Source organism: Zootoca vivipara, chromosome 12 (genome assembly GCF_963506605.1).
Source record: "Zootoca vivipara chromosome 12, rZooViv1.1, whole genome shotgun sequence".
Taxonomy (NCBI): domain Eukaryota; kingdom Metazoa; phylum Chordata; class Lepidosauria; order Squamata; family Lacertidae; genus Zootoca; species Zootoca vivipara.
This window is the reverse complement of record NC_083287.1, coordinates 58,448,533-58,468,116: the sequence shown is the minus strand read 5'-3', so window position 1 is coordinate 58,468,116 and position 19,584 is coordinate 58,448,533. Positions and strand designations below refer to the sequence as shown.

At 51.1% G+C, this 19,584-nt stretch overlaps 1 protein-coding gene across 1 annotated transcript; it reads left to right on the top strand.

Annotated features, from left to right (window-relative positions):
- The first annotated feature begins 11,512 nt into the window (after positions 1-11,512).
- Positions 11,513-18,085, top strand: LOC118092308 (uncharacterized). The gene is made up of 7 exons (XM_035130235.2): positions 11,513-11,870; positions 13,497-13,741; positions 14,462-14,587; positions 15,875-15,928; positions 16,026-16,256; positions 16,796-16,906; positions 17,726-18,085. Exons 1-7 carry the CDS (start codon positions 11,513-11,515, stop codon positions 17,810-17,812), a joined length of 1,212 nt encoding a protein of 403 aa, XP_034986126.2. The 3' UTR covers positions 17,813-18,085.
- Positions 18,086-19,584: the final 1,499 nt, after the last annotated feature.

Here is a 19,584-nt window from a genome sequence, read left to right as displayed (position 1 = left end):
TTTCTTTCGACAGAACAAAAAAGGGGGGACCCCACCCCAGTAGTCTGTCAGGGTTGGAACTTTGGAGATTCTAAGTGCTAGAAAACGAGACAGAAGCAGGAAAGAAATGGGCACTGAAGTGGGAATGGGAAGGAGAGCAGCTCTTGAGGACCACAATTTAGCACACCCACCCTCTAGCCTGGTGGACAAATTGCACTGGGTCAATCACAGTTCTGACTTCATTTATTGACTGGAAACACAGAAAGGCAGGAGGAACTAGCTCTTTCATCTCACAGAAAACCCTTCGGCTGCCTGCATTGTAAGTTTTCTTTTCGGAGGATTAGAGTCTTACTTCTCATTCTTCCTTTTGTTGTTGTTAAAGAAAGCCAGGGTAAGTGCTGTGGTGCAGTCCAGCCCTGGTTCCTAGCAAGACTCTATACAGTATTAGAACAAAGTACCGTGTTTCGTATTTTTTCGTTGATAAGATGTCCCCATGTATAAGATGCCCCCTATTTTGGGAGACTCAGATTTAAGAAAATGGAGGGAAGATGTATCTGTGTAAAAGATGCCCCCTAATTTTTGACATTATTTTTTTTTGGGGGGGTGAACCTAGTTTTATACATGGAAAAATATGGTATTTCCTTTTGTAGGATTTGCCAGCAACTCTAATAAGGACAGACAGAACTTGGCAGAAGACCAAGGGGTTCCTTCCGATCTCTTGGAGGAGCAGCACCTTAAGATGTTGGAATATGCAGAATTCACAGGAATGACCAGTAGAATAAGAAATCAAGATGAAAGAAAGGTTTAAGGAGGGCAGGATTATATATATATATATATATATATATATATATATATATATATATAATGACAATTAACTTAGCAGGATGCTAGTGTGCTGGTCCCTAGTGTTACCCAAGAGGCATAGTCAAAGTCCAGTCTGTGGTTCGAAGGTTCAGGGTCGAGACAGTCCAAAGTAGCCAAAGCTGGGAGCAGGGCAGGGCGTCAGGTGAGGTCAGGAACAGGTACGGTACGTAGGTCAGGAACACTGGCAGGTCAGAAGTGCGGGCAGGAAAGCTAAGGCAGGTCGAAGGCAGGAACACTAGCAGGGTCTAGGGACTAACAATGTTGCTCCTGCAACCTGGGGCAGGGTTTGGCCACCTTTTATCTAGAATGGGGTAACGGACGGCCCCGATTCCCTCGGCCATAGCTGCCAAGTTCTCCCTTTTTTAAAGGGAAATTCCCTTATGCTGAATAGGCTTCCTCGCCAGAAAAGGGAAAACATGACAGCTACAGTATGCCCCTGGTGACTCACTTCCTCGCCTTGCCTGGAGGCGAGCACTCCTCCTGCAAGTACTCAGGTCTCTTCTTCTATCAGCCCTGAGTCTCTGCAACTCAGGAGACGCCAGTGGGTTACTGGACCCAGGAGCCACCTCAGCCCCAGCCGGCAGTGGGCCAGCTGCTGGTGATGACCCAGCTGATGGCAACGAGAAATCTCCTGCGTCTGGAACCAAGGCAGGCTCAGGCCCCAGACTCGGCTCAGCTGATGCTTGTTGCAGGGGAGGCTGAGCAGACTGAGGCTCCTCAGGATCAGGCCCCAAACTTGGTTCAGCCGATGTCCCAGGCAGAGGGTCCGGTACAGGATGCGATTCCTCCGGCTCCGAGTCCGAGCCAGAGTCCCAGGCCATCACAGCTAGTAACTTCAGTAGTGTAAGTAAGAACAAGAGATAAAAAGAGTAAAAGAGAAAGGATTGGAAAACTAAGATGTGGGAGGGAGTAGATTATAAAACGAGCCATAGAAGGAGAGGAAGGGAAGTCCAATAATGTTTGTATTGTTTAAAGTAATAGAAGAAGTTACAGTTTTGAATTGCATTTGAAATGCAAATAAATAAAATAGGGGGGGAGAAGCGGGGGTGGGTGGGTAAACTTTAGCATGTTTGTGTTTTGCATGGTTCTAGTGGTTTTTGGAAATGAGCCCCCTGTACTTATGTGCCTGCCCCCTAATGTTTTTATAACATTTCTGAATGGCAACTGCTGGAAAGCACCGGAGGGAGTTGTTTGGTTGCTTGGATCCTGTTTTCCCATATAGGCATCTGGCTGGCCACCGTGAGAACATGATGCCAAGCTCTAGCAGTAGGGTTGACAGACTCAATAATTGAGGACAGGACTTCTGTGCCTTTAATTGCCCTGCTCCCTCTTGAGTCTGGAAACCTTCAAGAGAAACCAGCAGACCCTTTGTTTGATTTCCAAGCAAAGGGTTTGCTGGTTTCTCTTTAAGGTTTCCAGACTCAAAAGAGAGCAGGGCAATTAAAGGCACAGAAGTCCTGTCCTCTATTGAGTCTGGCAACCCTATCTAGGAGCCATTCAGAACATGAGCCAAGGGCTCTTCTGCACCTGATCCAGCAAGTAATAATAATAATAATAATAATAATAATAATAATAATAATAATAATAATTTATTTATACCCCGCCCTCCCCAGTAAGAACCGGCCTCAGGGCGGCTGACATCAACAAAGTTGCAATAAAACGTAAAAGAAAAAAACAGTTAATTAAAATGCAGATTAGAATACGATTTAGATTTAAAAATGGTTTTTAAATTGTTTTAAAATGCAGCCTCATTTTAAAATGGCCCAAATCAGAACCCAAAGGCCATGCGGAACAGCTCCGTCTTGCAGGCCCTGCGGAAAGATGTCAAATCCCGCAGGGCCCGCCTGGTCTCCTGTGAGAGAGCTTTCCACCATGTCGGGGCCAATACTGAAAAGGTCCTGGCCCTAGTTGAGGCCAATCTAACCACCTTATGGCTCGGGGTCTCCAGAATATTGTTATTTGTTATTGTTGTTGTTTAGTCATTTAGTCGTGTCCGACTCTTCGTGACCCCATGGACCATAGCACGCCAGGCACTCCTGTCTTGCACTGGCTCCCGCAGTTTGGTCAAACTCATGTTCGTAGCTTCGAGAACACTGTCCAACCATCTTGTCTTCTGACGTCCCCTTCTCCTAGTGCCCTCAATCTTTCCCAACATCAGGGTCTTTTCCAAGGATTCTTCTCTTCTCATGAGGTGGCCAAAGTATTGGAGCCTCAGCTTCACGATCTGTCCTTCCAGGGAGCACTCAGGGCTGATTTCCTTCAGAATGGAGAGGTTTGATCTTCTTGCAGTCCATGGGACTCTCAAGAGTCTCCTCCAGCACCATAATTCAAAAGCATCAATTCTTCGGCGATCAGCCTTCTTTATGGTCCAGCTCTCACTTCCATACATCACTACTGGGAAAACCATAGCTTTAACTATACGGACCTTTGTCGGCAAGGTGATGTCTCTGCTTTTTAAGATGCTGTCTTGGTTTGTCATTGCTTTTCTCCCAAGAAGCAGGCGTCTTTTAATTTCGTGACTGCTGTCACCATCTGCAGTGATCAAGGAGCCCAAGAAGGTGAAATCTCTCACTGCCTCCATTTCTTCCCCTTCTATTTGCCAGGAGGTGATGGGACCAGTGGCCATGATCTTGGTTTTTTTGATGTTGAGCTTCAGACCATATTTTGCGCTCTCCTCTTTCACCCTCTTTAAAAGGTTCTTTAATTCCTCCTCCAGGGGCGTACCCAGGATCAAAACTAGGGGGGGGCAAGCCATGGTCATTCAGGGGCGGGGCCAAGACACGGGAGGGGAGGGGCCACAAAGTGGGAATGTGGGCGGGGCTACGGAGCCCAGGTGAAACTGACCTTTTTTTAGGGAGCTGACACCACGCTTACACATTATCTCTGCTTGGGAAAATAAAACAGGAAACATAAACAAACCTCAGTCAGTAAAGCATGAGACTCTTAATGTTGTGGTTTCAAGCCCCATGTTGGGCAAAATATTCCTGCATTGCAGGGGGTTGGACTAGATGATCCTGGTGGTTCCCTTCCAACTATGTGAATGATTCTGTTGTATCTGAAGGGCTGTTCACAGGAAAGATAGAGCAAACTTGTTTGGGGGGAGATGCTTGTGCTGTGATTCCTGCACTGGAGGGGGTTGGTCTAGAGGACCCTCGGGGGTCCCTTCCAACCATCTAGTTCTGTGATCCTATGATTAAAATACTCCAAGAAATATACAAACAGGCTTCTCTGTGGCAGTCACTGGAAAGGGCTCCAGGGGCGGCCGTCCCACAGAAAGTTTGGTATGTGCCCTGCCAAACCACCCTCTAGCCCAAGCCCCATTCACCAGGTGAGACCTGGTGAGCTGAAGGAGTGCTCTGCAGTGGCAATGGGGCTGCCCAGGAGAGCTTGGCTGGGGATCTATCTATACCTATCTATAGGGCTGATTCATTTTATCTTAGGTAGGATTTAAAGATTAATAAACTGCCAGTGATCAAATCAAACCCAGCTCCTAATTTTAACCCCTCACCCCTCCTGGGAAGAAGATAAATAAGAAAGGGGGGGCAGGTGGAGAAGGTCATATGCAGATCTTCAGACATATTTTCTCTCCAGCAAAGACTTGATAGGTGAGGTGCCTTCTGTTCTTACAAAACTTGATTCCCCCCCTTTAAAACGTACAAAAAGTTAAAATGCTGAAATAGATTGAATTTCACATCCACTTAATTGGATATTCCCTGGTTCTAGTATTATGAGAAGGATAAAAATCTCTCATTCCCACCCCCAATTACTTGCCTTTTTTCTAAAAGTTATAATGCCCCAGGTTTTGTAACATTTCCTCATAGGGGAATTGCTCCAACCCCTGGATCATATTGGTCACTCCCCCGCCCCACCAATAATGTGCTTTGCTGCCATAGCAATAAGTATGCTCTCATAGACCCAACCTTCAGCAACATAGCCTTTCAGTTTTGTTCCGTGTACATGCTGTCAATTACTACCTGATAAACTGTAAATATGGTACTCACAGGTACATGATCCACTGAGTCAACCATTCATCCTATTATTTAATGTAAACTGCTTAGCTGCTTGTTTATAGTTGCTTTATACTAAGTCAATTGGTCAATCTTGTTTAGTATTGTCTACACTGACTGGCAGCAGCTTTCCGGAGTTTCTGACTCTACCTGGACATGCCTGCAACTGAACCGTCCTAGGGCAATGCAAGGCAGTTGATCTATACTGAGCTACAGCCCAGAAAGCATAAACCAGGAACCAGAGGAGCACTTAAGAAAGGACAATAACAGTTTGCTATAATTTGGCAAGCTTTGGATACCTAAACCAGCTCAAGAGAGGGGCTTGCATTTCTTTGAGGTGAAGAACTGAAATACACAGGTTCTTCCTGTTGTGTATTGAGTCAAAGGATTTTATATCTGTATTATTATTGTCTGTATTTGCATTAGGATAAAGTAACTGCCTTTTGGTTCCAGAGGGTACAGCTACTATTGGTTCATTTAAGCTGCTGTATTTGGATCCTCTGTCTTATTGGTTTCCTCCAAAAGGCAGCACTGTGATTGCTTGATATTGTTCCCTCCAAAATGTATCCCTTCCTAGCTAGTCCCCTGTCCCTATAAATGTAGCTTTCCTCTCCTCAGTCTTCAGTCTTGTTCACTTTAATAAAGAGCTGTTACTAGAGAAGGTCTAGCATGTTATGTCAAGAGAGCTGAAATCACAAACCCCACGTCACAACAACTGGCGACGAAGGTGGGATCCGGAATGCTGAGGAGCGGTTAAACACAGCCCTGCCTCAGAGTCCGGATTGCAGCTTAGAACAAGACTCACTGGCCAGCTGAGAAGACGACCCTGCCCGCTAGGACAATGGAGAGTCCAAGGGTATTGGAGCCCTTCCAGCCATCAGAGCCCCACACATGGGAAGACTACGTCGAACGCTTCGAGTTCTTTGCAGTGGCTCAAGGGATCACCGATGCCAGCAAAAGAAGGGCCACATTCCTGAGCTACTGTGGGCCCGAGACCTTCAAGCTGGCCAAGGCATTACTTGCTCCAGCGAAGCTGAGTGAGACATCTCTCAAAGATATTCTTGCCTGCCTAACAAGCCACTTGGCGCCTACTGAGACCAAGATGGCCCGGCGGATGGAGTTCCATAAGAGGCAGCAGCATGCTGGGGAGTCTGTATCCACATTTCTGGCTGAACTCCGGAAGCTCGCTCAGCACTGCGGCTTCCAAAATCTGGAAGAGACTCTCCTGGATCGGTTTATTGGTGGTCTGAGCAGCAAGAAAGCCAGAAGACGCATCGTGGCTAAAGAAGAGGTTACCCTTGCTTCAGCCTTGAAGGAGGCCACCGCCACGGAGAATTATGAAAGAGAGGAGCTTGATGCCAGTCGCAAGGCCACTAAGCCACAGATAGAAGTTGCGCATGCCATGGACGAGCTAGAGGCTACTCCGAGCCAGAGCCCAGTCCGTGGGGTCGAGTTGGTGCGTCAGGCCTGCACAGTGCACAAAGATCGCCGAGGCAGTTGCCCAGGTTGTGGCGGAAACCATGAGCGGAAGAGTTGTCGTTTCAGGGATGCTATGTGCCGGACGTGTGGAAAGACGGGTCACATCGCCAGGGTCTGTAGATCGGCGGCGTCGGGAGCAACAGGAGCACCTAGACTGGAGCATCGCAGACCGCCCACAGCAACTCGTTTTCTAAAGGACTGCCACTACGTAACGGAGATCAACGGGAGGGCCGTGCAGTTTCCAGCGCAAGGCAAGGCACACGTCAAGGTGAAGATTGAGGGTCAGCAGTGCGACATGGAGGTGGACTCCGGATCTGCATTCACCATCATGTCGGACCAGACCGCGAAGACATTCTTCCCCAGGAGTAAGTTGCCCCCTCTGGAGCCCTTCCCGGCAACCTTGCAGTCGTACTCAGCAGGCCGCATCCATGTTATGGGAATGTGTGCCGTGAGAGTACAGTTCCGGGACAAACAGGCTGTACTCAAACTGGTGATTGCGAAGGGCAGTCGCCCCAGTCTCCTGGGCACTGACTGGTTCCCCGCCCTGGGACTGAGTATCTCAGGGCTTAATTCAATCCAAACCTGCCCTGAGATGAGCGAGGCATTATGCAAGGAATTTGCTGGTCTCTTTAATGGAAAACTGGGTTGTTATAAAGGGCCCCCAGTTGACTTCGAGTTGGACCCCGGTGTGGCCCCAATCCGACTCAAACCAAGGCGAGTGCCATTTGCACTGCAACCCAAGATCGAGGCAGAGCTGGATAAATTGGTCAAGCAGGGAGTTCTCTCACCCGTGGACTCTGCTAAGTGGGAGACTCCAATCGTCACGCCCCTTAAAGCAAATGGGGAAGTCAGGATATGTGCAGATTACAAATGTACTATCAATAAGGCACTCAGGGGAAACTCATACCCCATTCCAGTTGTATCACATCTGTTGGCTAAACTGGCTGGGGGCAAGGTGTTCGCCAAAATTGACCTGGCACAAGCTTACCAACAGCTGCCAGTAACCCCACAATCAGCGGAAGCACAGACTATTGTCACACATAAAGGGGCGTTCAGAGTTAACAGATTACAGTTCGGAGTTTGTGTGGCCCCAGGGATTTTTCAAGGGCTCATGGAACGCCTGTTAAGAGGTCTGCCGGGGGTCTTGCCATTTTTTGATGACGTTTTGATTGCTGGAAAAGACCCACAGGAACTGGTTGCGCGTGTCCGTGCAGTGTTGCTCAAGTTCAAGGAGGTGGGGTTGCAACTGAAAAAAGAAAAATGCAGTTTTGGGGTGCCAACTGTGGATTTCTTGGGGTTTAAAATTGATGCATCAGGCATCCACCCCACAGATGCTAAGATTAAGGCCATCATCGAGGCACCACGACCACAGAACAAGACGGAGTTGCAGTCATTCCTGGGACTTATTAACTTTTATCATTCGTTCTTACCCCAGAAAGCTTCGGTAGCTGAACCATTACATAGACTATTGCAGAAAAAGAATGTGTGGCGATGGGGGCGGGAGCAGCAGAAGGCTTTTGACTCCTTGCGAGGAATGCTGAGTAGCAGGAGCGTCCTTGCTCATTATGATGAGTCAAAGCCGCTGGTCCTGGCATGTGATGCCTCTCAATACGGTCTGGGGGCTGTGCTGAGTCATAGGGAACCGGATGGGTCGGAAAAGCCCATCTCTTTCTATTCCCGTACGTTGTCGCCCACAGAGCGCAACTATGCTCAAATTGATAAAGAGGCACTGGCTATTGTGTCCGGAATCAAAAGGTTCTATGATTATTTGTACGGTCGCCATTTCTCCATTGAAACGGACCACAAACCACTGTTAGGGTTGTTCAACCCAAACAAACAAACGCCACAAATTCTCTCCCCCAGAATGTTGCGTTGGTCAATATTCCTGAATGGGTTCCAGTACACCTTGACCCATGTGCCGGGGAAACAGTTGTGCCATGCTGATGCGCTGAGTCGATTGCCCCTTCCTGGCGGGAGCAATGAGGATCCTGCTCCGGCGGAGCACATTATGATGCTAGAAACACTTCCGGGGGCTCCTGTAACAGCTACGGATATAGCTGAGAAAACTAGGAAAGATGCTGTTCTCTCCCGTGTGCTCACTTGGGTGGGGAGGGGGTGGCCAGGTGGTCCGCATGAAGAAAAATTCAGGCCTTATGCGACAAGGCAGCACGAATTGTCCATGCATAAGGGTTGTCTCCTATGGGGAGATAGGGTGATCATCCCAGCACCACTGAGAAACAGGGTTCTTGAGACGCTTCACATGGGACACCCGGGAATGGTCAGGATGAAGTCGCTAGCCCGATGTTATGTGTGGTGGCCTGGAATGGACCAGAACATAGAACAATGGGTACGAACATGCAAGGCATGCCAAGAGGTGCGGCCAGAAGTGGCCAGAGCACCAGTCCACTGGTGGGAGCAGTCCAGGACTCCCTGGAGCCGGCTGCACATAGATTTTGCTGGGCCATTCCAAGGGAAGGTTTTTTTGGTTATCGTTGATGCATATTCCAAATGGTTAGAAGTGGCGATGGTCCCTAGCATGGCATCAGCTGCCGTAATCAAGGTGTTGAGGCAGCTGTTTGCTACCCACGGGTTACCTGAGACCATTGTATCAGATAATGGGGCAGCTTTTGTATCCCAAGAATTCAGGGCATTCTTGGCTGATAACTTTATAAGAGGGGTCACATCCGCGCCCTTTCACCCATCCTCCAATGGGCAGGCTGAGCGCATGGTAAGAACAGCCAAAGAATCCATTGCGCGCTTAATGGAGGGTAACTGGTCGGCTCGCATTGCGCGAATGTTATTTTTGCAGCATGCGACGCCGTGTACTGCGACGGGCAAGTCGCCAGCCGAGCTGCTCTTAGGTAGAAGACTGGTAACGGTGCTGGATTATGTCCACCCAGATAAAATGCCAAACCGTAATTCAAGAGCAACCCCCCAGGCTGAGACTGACACAACAAGGTATCTCGCCCCTGAAGATCTGGTCTGGGTGAGGAACTATTCACGAGGTCCGCGGTGGGTGGCCGGTGTGATCACCCGGGCTAGTGGACCTGTGTCCTATTATGTGACCTTGGAAAATGGGCAAGTTTGGAAGAGACATATAGATCAGCTGAGGCGCCGGGCGCTCAGCAGGGAGGAGTCAGATAATTCATCCCTGGCTAATGACGCACAGCTGCGAGACCAGAGTGAAGATGGCCCAGAGGTGCAGTCACCAGGGGCTTCAGCAAATGAACCAGGGTCTGCTAGTCCTCAGGATGACGAGGTACAGGTCGGGGACCCTGAGATGTCTGGGACTCCATCTGTTCCTGACGAAACCCCTATAGCAGCCCCTCCACCACAGGTAACACCCAATCCAGAACCTGCAACACCTGTTGTCAGGAGATCAGGTAGAAGTTGTAGGACCCCACAGTACCTGAGGGATTACGTCTGCTGTGCTCACTAGGGGGGGAGGGGTGTTGTGTATTGAGTCAAAGGATTTTATATCTGTATTATTATTGTCTGTATTTGCATTAGGATAAAGTAACTGCCTTTTGGTTCCAGAGGGTACAGCTACTATTGGTTCATTTAAGCTGCTGTATTTGGATCCTCTGTCTTATTGGTTTCCTCCAAAAGGCAGCACTGTGATTGCTTGATATTGTTCCCTCCAAAATGTATCCCTTCCTAGCTAGTCCCCTGTCCCTATAAATGTAGCTTTCCTCTCCTCAGTCTTCAGTCTTGTTCACTTTAATAAAGAGCTGTTACTAGAGAACTGTCTCCAGCATGTTATGTCAAGAGAGCTGAAATCACAAACCCCACGTCACAACACTTCCTTTGAAACAAAAGAATGTCAGGGATTTGCAAGATGCAAATTAAATCCCTGCCCCCAGGCAAATCTACTTGGGGTGTGAATTGGATTTGAGCTCACAGCTCCTTCTTTATGTGGCTGTTGAGCTCAAATGAACAGCAATGGGCTGGGCACAGGAGGAGCTGCTGCAAAAAAGATATTTTAAAAAGCAAAACTTTTGAGGCCATTTATCATACAGTAATAATTTTCACAATTTGCAAGACCAATGTGAACTAAAAAGGAGGGTTGAAGAAGGAAGGAAGAGCTTGCAGGAAAACCTCCTTCAGTTTGACAGCGAGTCAGGGAGGGAGAGGAACAGCTTTGCTGAGGCTGCTGCTCACAACTCCAGCCGCTGCCTTGCCGGGTGGGGAGGGGGAGGGGAAGCCACTTTGCTGGGAGGGAAGGAGCCCCGCTGGGGCTGCGAGATAGGGAAGGAGCCGAAGGGAGAACAGCAGCTTTTCGAGCCGCTGCCTTGCCCGACAGTCAGGCGGGGAGGGAGGGGCAGGAGCTGCTTTTCAGGGAGCTGGTCGGCAAGCTGCCGTGTCGGGTGTTTATTTTTATTTTATTGCTTCTAGAGGGGGGCAGGAGCCCTAACCTGCCGGGTGCTGGGTACGCCCCTGTCCTCCTCGCTTTCTGCCATCAAGGTTGTGTCATCTGCATATCTGAGGTTGTTGATATTTCTTCCGGCAATCTTAATTCCGGCTTGGGATTCATCTAGTCCAGCCTTTCGCATGATGAATTCTGCATATAAGTTAAATAAGCAGGGAGACAATATACAACCTTGTCGTACTCCTTTCCCAATTTTGAACCACTCAGTTGTTCCATATCCAGTTCTAACTGTAGCTTCTTGTCCCACATAGAGATTTCTCAGGAGACAGATGAGGTGATCAGGCACTCCCATTTCTTTAAGAACTCGCCATAGTTTGCTGTGGTCGACACAGTCAAAGGCTTTTGCATAGTCAATGAAGCAGAAGTAGACATTTTTCTGGAACTCTCTAGCTTTCTCCATAATCCAGCGCATGTTTGCTATTTGGTCTCTGGTTCCTCTGCCCTTTCGAAATCCAGCTTGCACTTCTGGGAGTTCTCGGTCCACATACTGCCTAAGCCTGCCTTGTAGAATTTTAAGCATAACCTTGCTAGCGTGTGAAATGAGCGCAATTGTGCGGTAGTTGGAGCATTCTTTGGCACTGCCCTTCTTTGGAATTGGGATGTAGACTGATCTTCTCCAATCCTCTGGCCATTGCTGAGTTTTCCAAACTTGCTGGCATATTGGGTGTAGCACCTTAACAGCATCATCTTTTAAAATTTTAAATAGTTCAGCTGGAATATTTGTTATATGTTCTTGCAATTCATGGAGGCAGCAATGCTTCTGGATCCCAGGTGCTGGGAAGCGCAGGTGGAGAGCTCGGATCTTGCTCAGGGTTTTCCCATAAGAGGCATCTGGTCGGGCCCCTTCTGCCTCCTCCAGGTCTCTTCCCTAGTTTTCTTGGACGAGGCAGGCAGTGCTTTCCCGGAGCAACGCCGGGCTTCGCTCCAGAAATTCCTCCGTTGCGCAACCTTGCGCGCTTCCGGGGAGGCGACAAAGTCCGTTTTCTCCTCCCGCTGCTGCGCTGCGCTCCCCTTGCTGCGCTCAGTCAGTGCGCAGCGCCTCTGCCTCCCCGAAAGCAGCAGCAGCAGCCCCGACTGCGCGCATCCAGCTGGAAAGGCCGTCGGGCAAAGAGGTGCGTGCGGGGGACTCGACAGGGCGGCGGGGGGGGCGCTTTGCTGGAAGTTGGCCCCGTTATTTGATATGGGAGGCATTTAGTTTTCTTTTTAAAAAGTTGCGTAGGGGTCTCACGCCCGTTATTTGGAGAGCGCGGCTTATCCCCCCCCCCCGTGACGATGTGGAACGGCTGTGATCTCTCTTCAAGGCGCCCCCCCCCCCAATCTCCCTAACTCTGTGCCTGACCGGGGGGGGGGGTTACGGGGCTGCTGCAGACGGCTTCGAAACCACCTCGCTGAAGGAAGTGAAAACTTCCTTTATTCAAAGGGGTTTTCCAGAATCTGGACTCTGCCCTTCCTCCGCTAGGGCTCTTTGGACAGGGGCCAGCAAGCGAAGAGGAATCGAAAGCGGGGAGCCGAAGAGCTCTCGCATCCGGCCCCCACTTAAGCCCCCCAGGCGGGGCGGGGAGCAGTCTGCGGGAGGGAGGGGTCTGCTCATGGTTGTGTCCCCCCAATCAAATAAATCAATAAAAATGTAAAATAGTGGGTAAGAAGGATGAAGACACAGCTCTCAAAACAACCAGCTCTTTATTCTAGCTCTAATACTGTACTTAGCTAACTGAGGTTCTGCACCCCCTAACATAAAGCCTGCCCTCCAGCATAATCGCCCATGGGTCTGCCCCCCAACATTTTAAGCTGAGCGCCGCTTCCTTCGCACCCCCAGAATGAGGCCACCCAGCACCCAAAGCCTGCATGGCCCCTGTTGTGACGTGGGGTTCGTGATTTCAGCTCTCTTGACATAATATGCTGGAGACAGTTCTCTAGTAACACTTCTTTATTAAAGCAAACAAGACTGAGCTATGAGGAGAGGAAAGCTACATTTATAGGGACGGGGGACTAGCTAGAAAGGGATATACGGTATTTTGGAGGGAAGAATATCAGGCCATCACAGTGCTGCCTTTTGGAGGGAACCAATAAGACAGAGGATCCAAATACAGCAGCTTAAATGAACCAATAGTAGCTGTACCTTCTGGAACCAAAAGGCAGTTACTGTACTTTACCCTAATGCAAATACAGACAATAGTAATAAAATCCTTTGACTCAATGCACAACAGCCCCGTGGCCTGTCTCCACGAATCCTCCACGGAGCAGGCTGACCCGACAGTGCTCTGTGCAATAGAGAAGCGTGGAGCTTGAAGGGATCCCAAGGGACATCTAGTCCAGCCCCTTGCAGTGCAGAAATCGCCGCACCTGCAGGAGCTGATTTGTCTTCACTTTTCTGGTTCAACGCGGCCCCTTGCCGCCATCATCTTTGTGTTGTAAAATTCTCCTTGCTTATTGCCCCCCCCCCCAACTACTTATTCCCTCCTCCTTCATGAATTTGCCCAATCCTCTTTCAAAGCAGTCCTTGGTGGCCATCCCTGCCTCCTGTGGCGGGGAGTTCCACCGTATTACTGCACAGAAGGACTCTATTGGATTCGTCCTGAATCTTCCCACATTTGGCTTCCTGGGATGTCCCCAGTGAGTCCCAGTGTTAGGAGAGAGGGAGAAAGGCCCCCCTCTCTCCTCTTTCAGGCTGCCTCCAGGCAGACCCTGCCCTCTTCTCCTCCCTGACCCCCCCATTGTCTCTCTTCTCCCCCTTCCAGGTGCATCTTGTGGGTCCCGAGGAGGCGTCATGGCCAGCAGCAGCAGCACCGTGAATGTGTCCGGGGCGGAGGGCGCAGAGAAGACGGTGATCCACGTCAACATCACCCAGGAGTCCTCCCTCGGCTCCCTCCTCAAGGCCCTGGCAGCCTGGAGGCAGACCCCCAAGCCTGGCCCCAAGGACCCCCAAGGCCCCTCTGTCCCCCTGACAAGGGCTGGGTGCAATGCGGAGCAGAGAGTGCTGGGGGTAAGGGCCAGCTGTGGGGTGGGTGGGGGGCAGGAGGGGAGGGGCCCCAGGCTGTGAGGAAAGAGAGTTGCAGAGTCAGAAGGGTCACTCAAGGGCCATCTAGTCCACCCCCTGTAGTGGTGATGATGATGATGATGATAATAATAATAATAAAATTTTATACCCCTCCCTCCCCAGTCAAAAACCAGGCTCAGGGCAGCTAACAACACTAAAATCACAACAAAACTTAACAGAAAAAACAGTTAAATTAAAATACAGTCTAAAATATAATATTAAAATTTAAGATTTAAAAGTTACAGATGCAGCCTCATTTTAAGTTGTCCGTAGACAAAAACCCTGGGGGGGGACATAAGGGTCAGACTGAGTCCAAACCAAAGGGGATGCAGGAAGGGGGCAGCTGAGCCTGAAGTGCAGGTGGGAAGTCTCCAAGTGGAGATCGGCAAAATCCCTCTGTTGTGGGAAGTTGCTGCTCTGAGCCCAGAAGGGAGGCAGCTCTGGGGCTTGGGGAGCATTTTCAGAGCTGGTGGGAGTGCATGCACACTGCTGGAGATGCCTGAGTGGTGGCTGCATGGAACTCTGTGCATGCTCAGAGACAGCCCCTCCTGGCCTGGCAGCTCTGTGTGGGGCTTGAGTTGCTCTGAGGGGAATGACTTGTGGGGGCGGAGCATGTGCTGCCCCCAGTCTCTCATTCGTCAGTTAGTCTGGTCTCTTGCTTTGCAGGGGACACAGATCCTGCTCGGACTGGTCACCATTGGCATCGGGTGTGTCCTGAGCCTTGGACAAAGGACTGGCGATTGGATATTCATACCAATCTGGAATGGAGCCCCTTTCTGGTCGGGGGGCGTGGTGAGTGCTGTGGGGCTGAGAGGAGGTGTGGGGTGGGGGTCCCATTGGAGGCATCCGTTGGCCCTAAGGACGTCAGAAGAACCTGCCTAGAGAAAAGGCGTGGGAGAGGCGGGACTTTGTGAAATGATGCACAGCCTGGAGAAAGGGAACAGAGGAGGTTTTTCTCCCTCCTAATGCGAGAAGTGGACACCCATGGAGGCTGAATGTCGGAAGATTCAGGACAGATTGATGGAAATCCTTCTCCACGCAGCACGTGAAGTTAAACTATGGAACTCACTTCCTCAGGAGGCAGCGATGGGCCCCATCTTGGACGGCTTTCAATGGAGATTGGACACATCCATTGAGGAGGAGAGGACTATGGATGACTATGAGCTGAAATGGGTCTGCTCTGACTCCACTGTTCTGAAGGCCAGTCCTCTTTTATGGCCATCCCAGTTGGCGGCCGTCACTGCCTCTGGTGGCAAGGAGTTCCATCGCTGAACTCTGCTCTGCCTGAAGGATTTTCTTTGATCTGTCCTGAATCTTCCAAGCTTCCTTGGAGGGCCAGGAGTTCTAGTGCCACGAGAGTGGGACATGCCCTTTTCTCTGTCCCCTTCCTCTACAGCATCATAAACGTTCATAAACGTCTACCACGTGGCTTCAAACTCGCCTTTTCTCTAAACTTAAAAGCCCCCAATGCTGCTGCCTTTCCTCATTGGGGAAATCCACCCACTTGGAGGTTTTGGCTGCCTTCACCTGAGCAGCCCAGGCAGCAGGTCCACCCCACTTCCCCCCCTGCTCAGGTGAGAGGCCAGGTGTTGTGTTTGCGGCCATTGTCACTCTGGGATGCGGAGCCATTGCAGGCAAAGGAGCACACCTGGCGTTGGATGGAGAGCAACCTCAAGGCCTCCAAATGGCGGTCGCTGGGGAAGGTGGGCAGGAGAGGAGGGGATCCCTGATTCTTCCCAGTTCCTCATTGGCACGAAAGGGCAGGAAGCAGATCGGCAGAGAAGATGGTTCGGGCAAGGGGGAGGAATCCCAGAATCCCAGAGATATCACCATTATTATTATTATTATTATTATTATTATTATTATTATTATTATTGATTTATATCCCCAGCTAGCGGGACTCAAGGTGGCACAGTTAAAAATAAGAACGGCTAAAAATAGAGAAAAAGCAATCACTAGGAAACAATCAAACACTGATAGAATTAAAACTGTACACGTATATGAAATCTATTTAAGCCACACGCCCAGTGACAATAAGTGTAGTTTCTGTGGACTCCTCATCTTGGTGTTTCTCCCCAGCTCTTCATGGCCGGTGTTCTTTCCATCGTGGGCGATAGACGCGGTGGCCACTGGGTAAGTGAGGGGGGGTGCTCTTTCATTGCAGGCAGGGGAGGGGGCTCTGGGGCTGCTTCCCCCTTCCTCACGGCTGGGCCTCGCTTTCCCTTCCCAGGTCCACCTGGCCACCTTTTCCCACCTGGCCAGCGTTGTCGCCTGCTCTGTGGCCTTGGCAGTCGGTGAGGCAGACTTGCCCAACCTCAACTACGCTCCCTACTACTTTACGGATTTGTGCAGGAACACCCAGTACAGGGACAACTATTACCAGTTCGGGGGGGTAATCACCCCCATCCCTGAGGACAATGACAGGATCCAGCGGTGTGAGGAGATGATAACGGATCTCTGGGTGAGTTGTCTGGCTCGTGGTGAGGGGTAGACTGAGTTGTCTGGCTCGTGGTGTGGCCTAGTGGTCAGAGTGCCGCACTGGGGCCTGCGAGAGAGCAGGGTTCAAGTCCTCCCACTCGGCCACAAAGCTCTCATTGCCGTGCCCTTGGGCCAGTCGCTGTCTTCCCTCTGCCTCTCCTCCCTTCCTCGCAGGCCTGTTGTGGGGACTGAATGGGGAGGGGGAGAAGAAAAGGAGTTGGGATAAAAATGCACATCCAATCCAGGACGGTGGGTAGCCGTGAGTAGCATGGACACTGAAATGAGGAGGGGAGAATCTACTGGATTTCTGGGATGATGAATCTCCTGTTTCCAGACCTTGGTTGCAATCCATGCAATGGGTGGGGGCTTCCTGTATGTCTTGAGCTGCTCCCTGGGGGGGGGGGTCACCCCACCAGACCCCAAGGGAGCAGTTGCTGTTGTGGGGAGGGGGGAATATTGCCAGGCTTCATCCTCACTCTGACCTGAATGTGCCCGTCTCTCTGCCTCCCCACACCCATCCAGAAAATTGCCGCTGGACTCAGGATCCTGCTGTTCATCCTTTGCATCGGGGCTCTGCTGATCGCTGTCTTCTGCCTGGGCAACGGCCTCCGCCGGCTCTGTTGCTCCTTCCTGGTACTTTCACTGGGGGGGGGGAGTGTGTGGGTGGGTGGGGGAGAGGAGTCCCTCAAACAGGCAGGACCTGATCCGTGACACTCTTGGTGCTTGATTGTGGGGAGAGGTCCAAAGTAGAAGCGGTGGAGGACTCTCCTTCCTGGGAGGCCTTTAAGCAGAGGGTGGGGGGCCCCCTGCCAGGGATCCTCTAGCTGTGATCCCTGCATTGCAAGGGGGTGCAACTCAGCCCTGTCCCTCAAATTATTTAAGCCTCTCAAAACCTGTGCCTGGCTGGGGGCAGGTGGGGGCGCTCCCTGCCCTCCACGAAGCTGCAGCTTCTGGGTAGCTTTGGGGTATCAGGAACTGCAGGAGCTGGCCGGGATGTGGCCAGTGCATGGCTACCTGTGGCCTGGCCCTTCTGCCATGGTTGACCTACAGCTGACCAGGGTCTTAAAAGGTCACCACTCATCACTCTTTCTCTGCGCATATTCTTCCTCTTCTTCTTCTTCTTCTTCTTTGGCGATTACTTGTAGCCGAGTAAGATTGTCTTCCATAAACACGGTTTTAACAATGAGTCCGTAAATGACTGTGGAGGCCAATTCTGGATCCACACGTCCTTCCACAGTGGGGACATTGGTTTCCGGGCAGGAGTTGATCACGGTGTGGATTTGCCAAGCGTGCCTTCCTGTTAGATACTTGTGCGAAGGCACCTTGGTAAACGCTTTCAACTTGTTTAGCAGAGCTGCTGGGAAGCAGCGAAACAGCAACTTGAGTTAGTTTAGAGATGAAAACACTCAGTGTCCGTCTTTCCCTCAAATTGCCCTTTCTCCCACCTTCCAGGGTCGCTGTGAGAACTACAGCCGGCTTGAGGACCCTGAAGTGCCCCCTCCATATGAGGAGCCGGCCAAGGAGCAGAACGCCGCCTGAGCCGTGGGGCAGAAGGAGCCGGTGCCTGCCTCTTGCCCCCTTGCTTGGCTGGGTGGGAGTACCTTGTCCTGGTGAGCAGGATTCCAGAGCCATTCATGCCTTCCCTGGAAAGGGCTTCCCCGCCTGGTCCTTTGCCACTTCTTGCTATTACTTGTTAGAACTTCTTCCCAAAGCCCCTGTTTTCCAGGGGGGGGGGGTGATAGATGCTGCCTCTCCGCCTGCAGCTTGATTTGTAACCAATATATTCTTTAATAAAAAGTTTTATCTCTTCTCCTGGGGTTTTGCTCATTTGCTTCCCGTCCCTTTGCCAGGAATGCCTTGAAGCGCCACCGCTCTGTCCATTCTTACATGCAAAGTGGCACCAGTGCCAAAGGGCACATCCTTTGGCCTTCTTCCTGGATGGGGCAGGTGTGTGTCTTTCTGTTGCTCTGCCTGCCTGGATGGGGCAGAAGGAGGAGGAGAAGAAAAAGGAGGCCCCTGGCTGGCCGGTGTTCTCTGTGTGTGCTCAGAGGCACACACTTTGTGGAGAACTGAGGGGGCCTCTTGCCTTGCATGGGGAGGATCGGCTGAGGAGCCCCCCCCTCCACGAGAGGGGCATCCACACCAGGGACTGCCTGGCAGGACTTGGGGTGGGGATGAAGCCCCCCAACAACCCCCTGGCTGCCGTTGCCTCCTTGCCAGAGCTTTCTGGATTCCTGAATTATTATGTTGTTACAAAAGCAGAGTCCCTACCCCTCTTTCTGCCGTGTGGTGGCAAGAGCCCACGGGGTCCCAGGCACATACGCAGGGTCTGTGTCCCTTTGGAGAATGGAAGACAAGGCGGAGACTGCCATGCTTTAAGAAATATGGTTTATTCACCTATTTACGCCTCCAGTCTGCATTGGGGGGGGGGTCCAGATCTTATGGAATTGTCAGTTCCAGAGACGCCAGCCTCCCTCTGCAAGACGGATCTCAGCTCTCCCTCCTCCTCCTCCTCCTCCTCCTCCTCCTCCTTCCCAGAAACTTCCCTTCCCCCGCCCTCTCCCAGAGCAGCTACCCAGGCAGCCTTCCAAATCCCTGGTCTTTGTCCCCACCTGAAGGCAAGAGGGAAGGAGTTCTCTTGTATTGTGAATGGCCTGCTATTGTTCTCTCGATAGCCATAGCTCAGCCAGGGTGGTATTGCTGCTTGGCACAGCTCCCCACTTTGTTTTTTCCATATCCCCATAATCAACATCCTAGCGGATCTATAACAACATTAAAGGCCTTTCTACCCGGCCCCTTCCAAAGGGCTCTCTTTCATTGGAGGTTTTTAAGCTTCGGTTGGATGCATAGCTGCCAAGTTTCCCCTTTTCTCGCGAGGAAGCCTATTCAGCATAAGGGAAAATCCCTTTTAAAAAAGGGATAACTTGGCAGCTATGGTTGGATGTCCGTCTTCCAGGGATGCTTTAGTTGAGGTTTCTGCATTTGCTCTTCTGGCCAAGGGAAGGAATAGCTCAGAACCAGCCAAGAAATAAAAACAAAACCTTTCTGGGTGTGTGCCCTGCCCGGGGCTCCTCCGGGACCTCTCCTCTGTCCGAAGGGGGAGAAAACGCGGGGGCGGGGGAGAGTGTCTTTGTGCCCTCGGCTTTGCACGGGTTAAAAGGAACCGAGCTGGATTCCTAGAGTGGGCAGGAAAGAAAGGTGGGGGTGGGGCCAGGTCCCTCCCTCGCAAGTCACTTCCTGCAAGCGGTGGGGGGGGCGCCTCTTCTGAGATCTGGTGAGTCTCCTGTCTCTTCCCCCTCGGGGTGCATTGG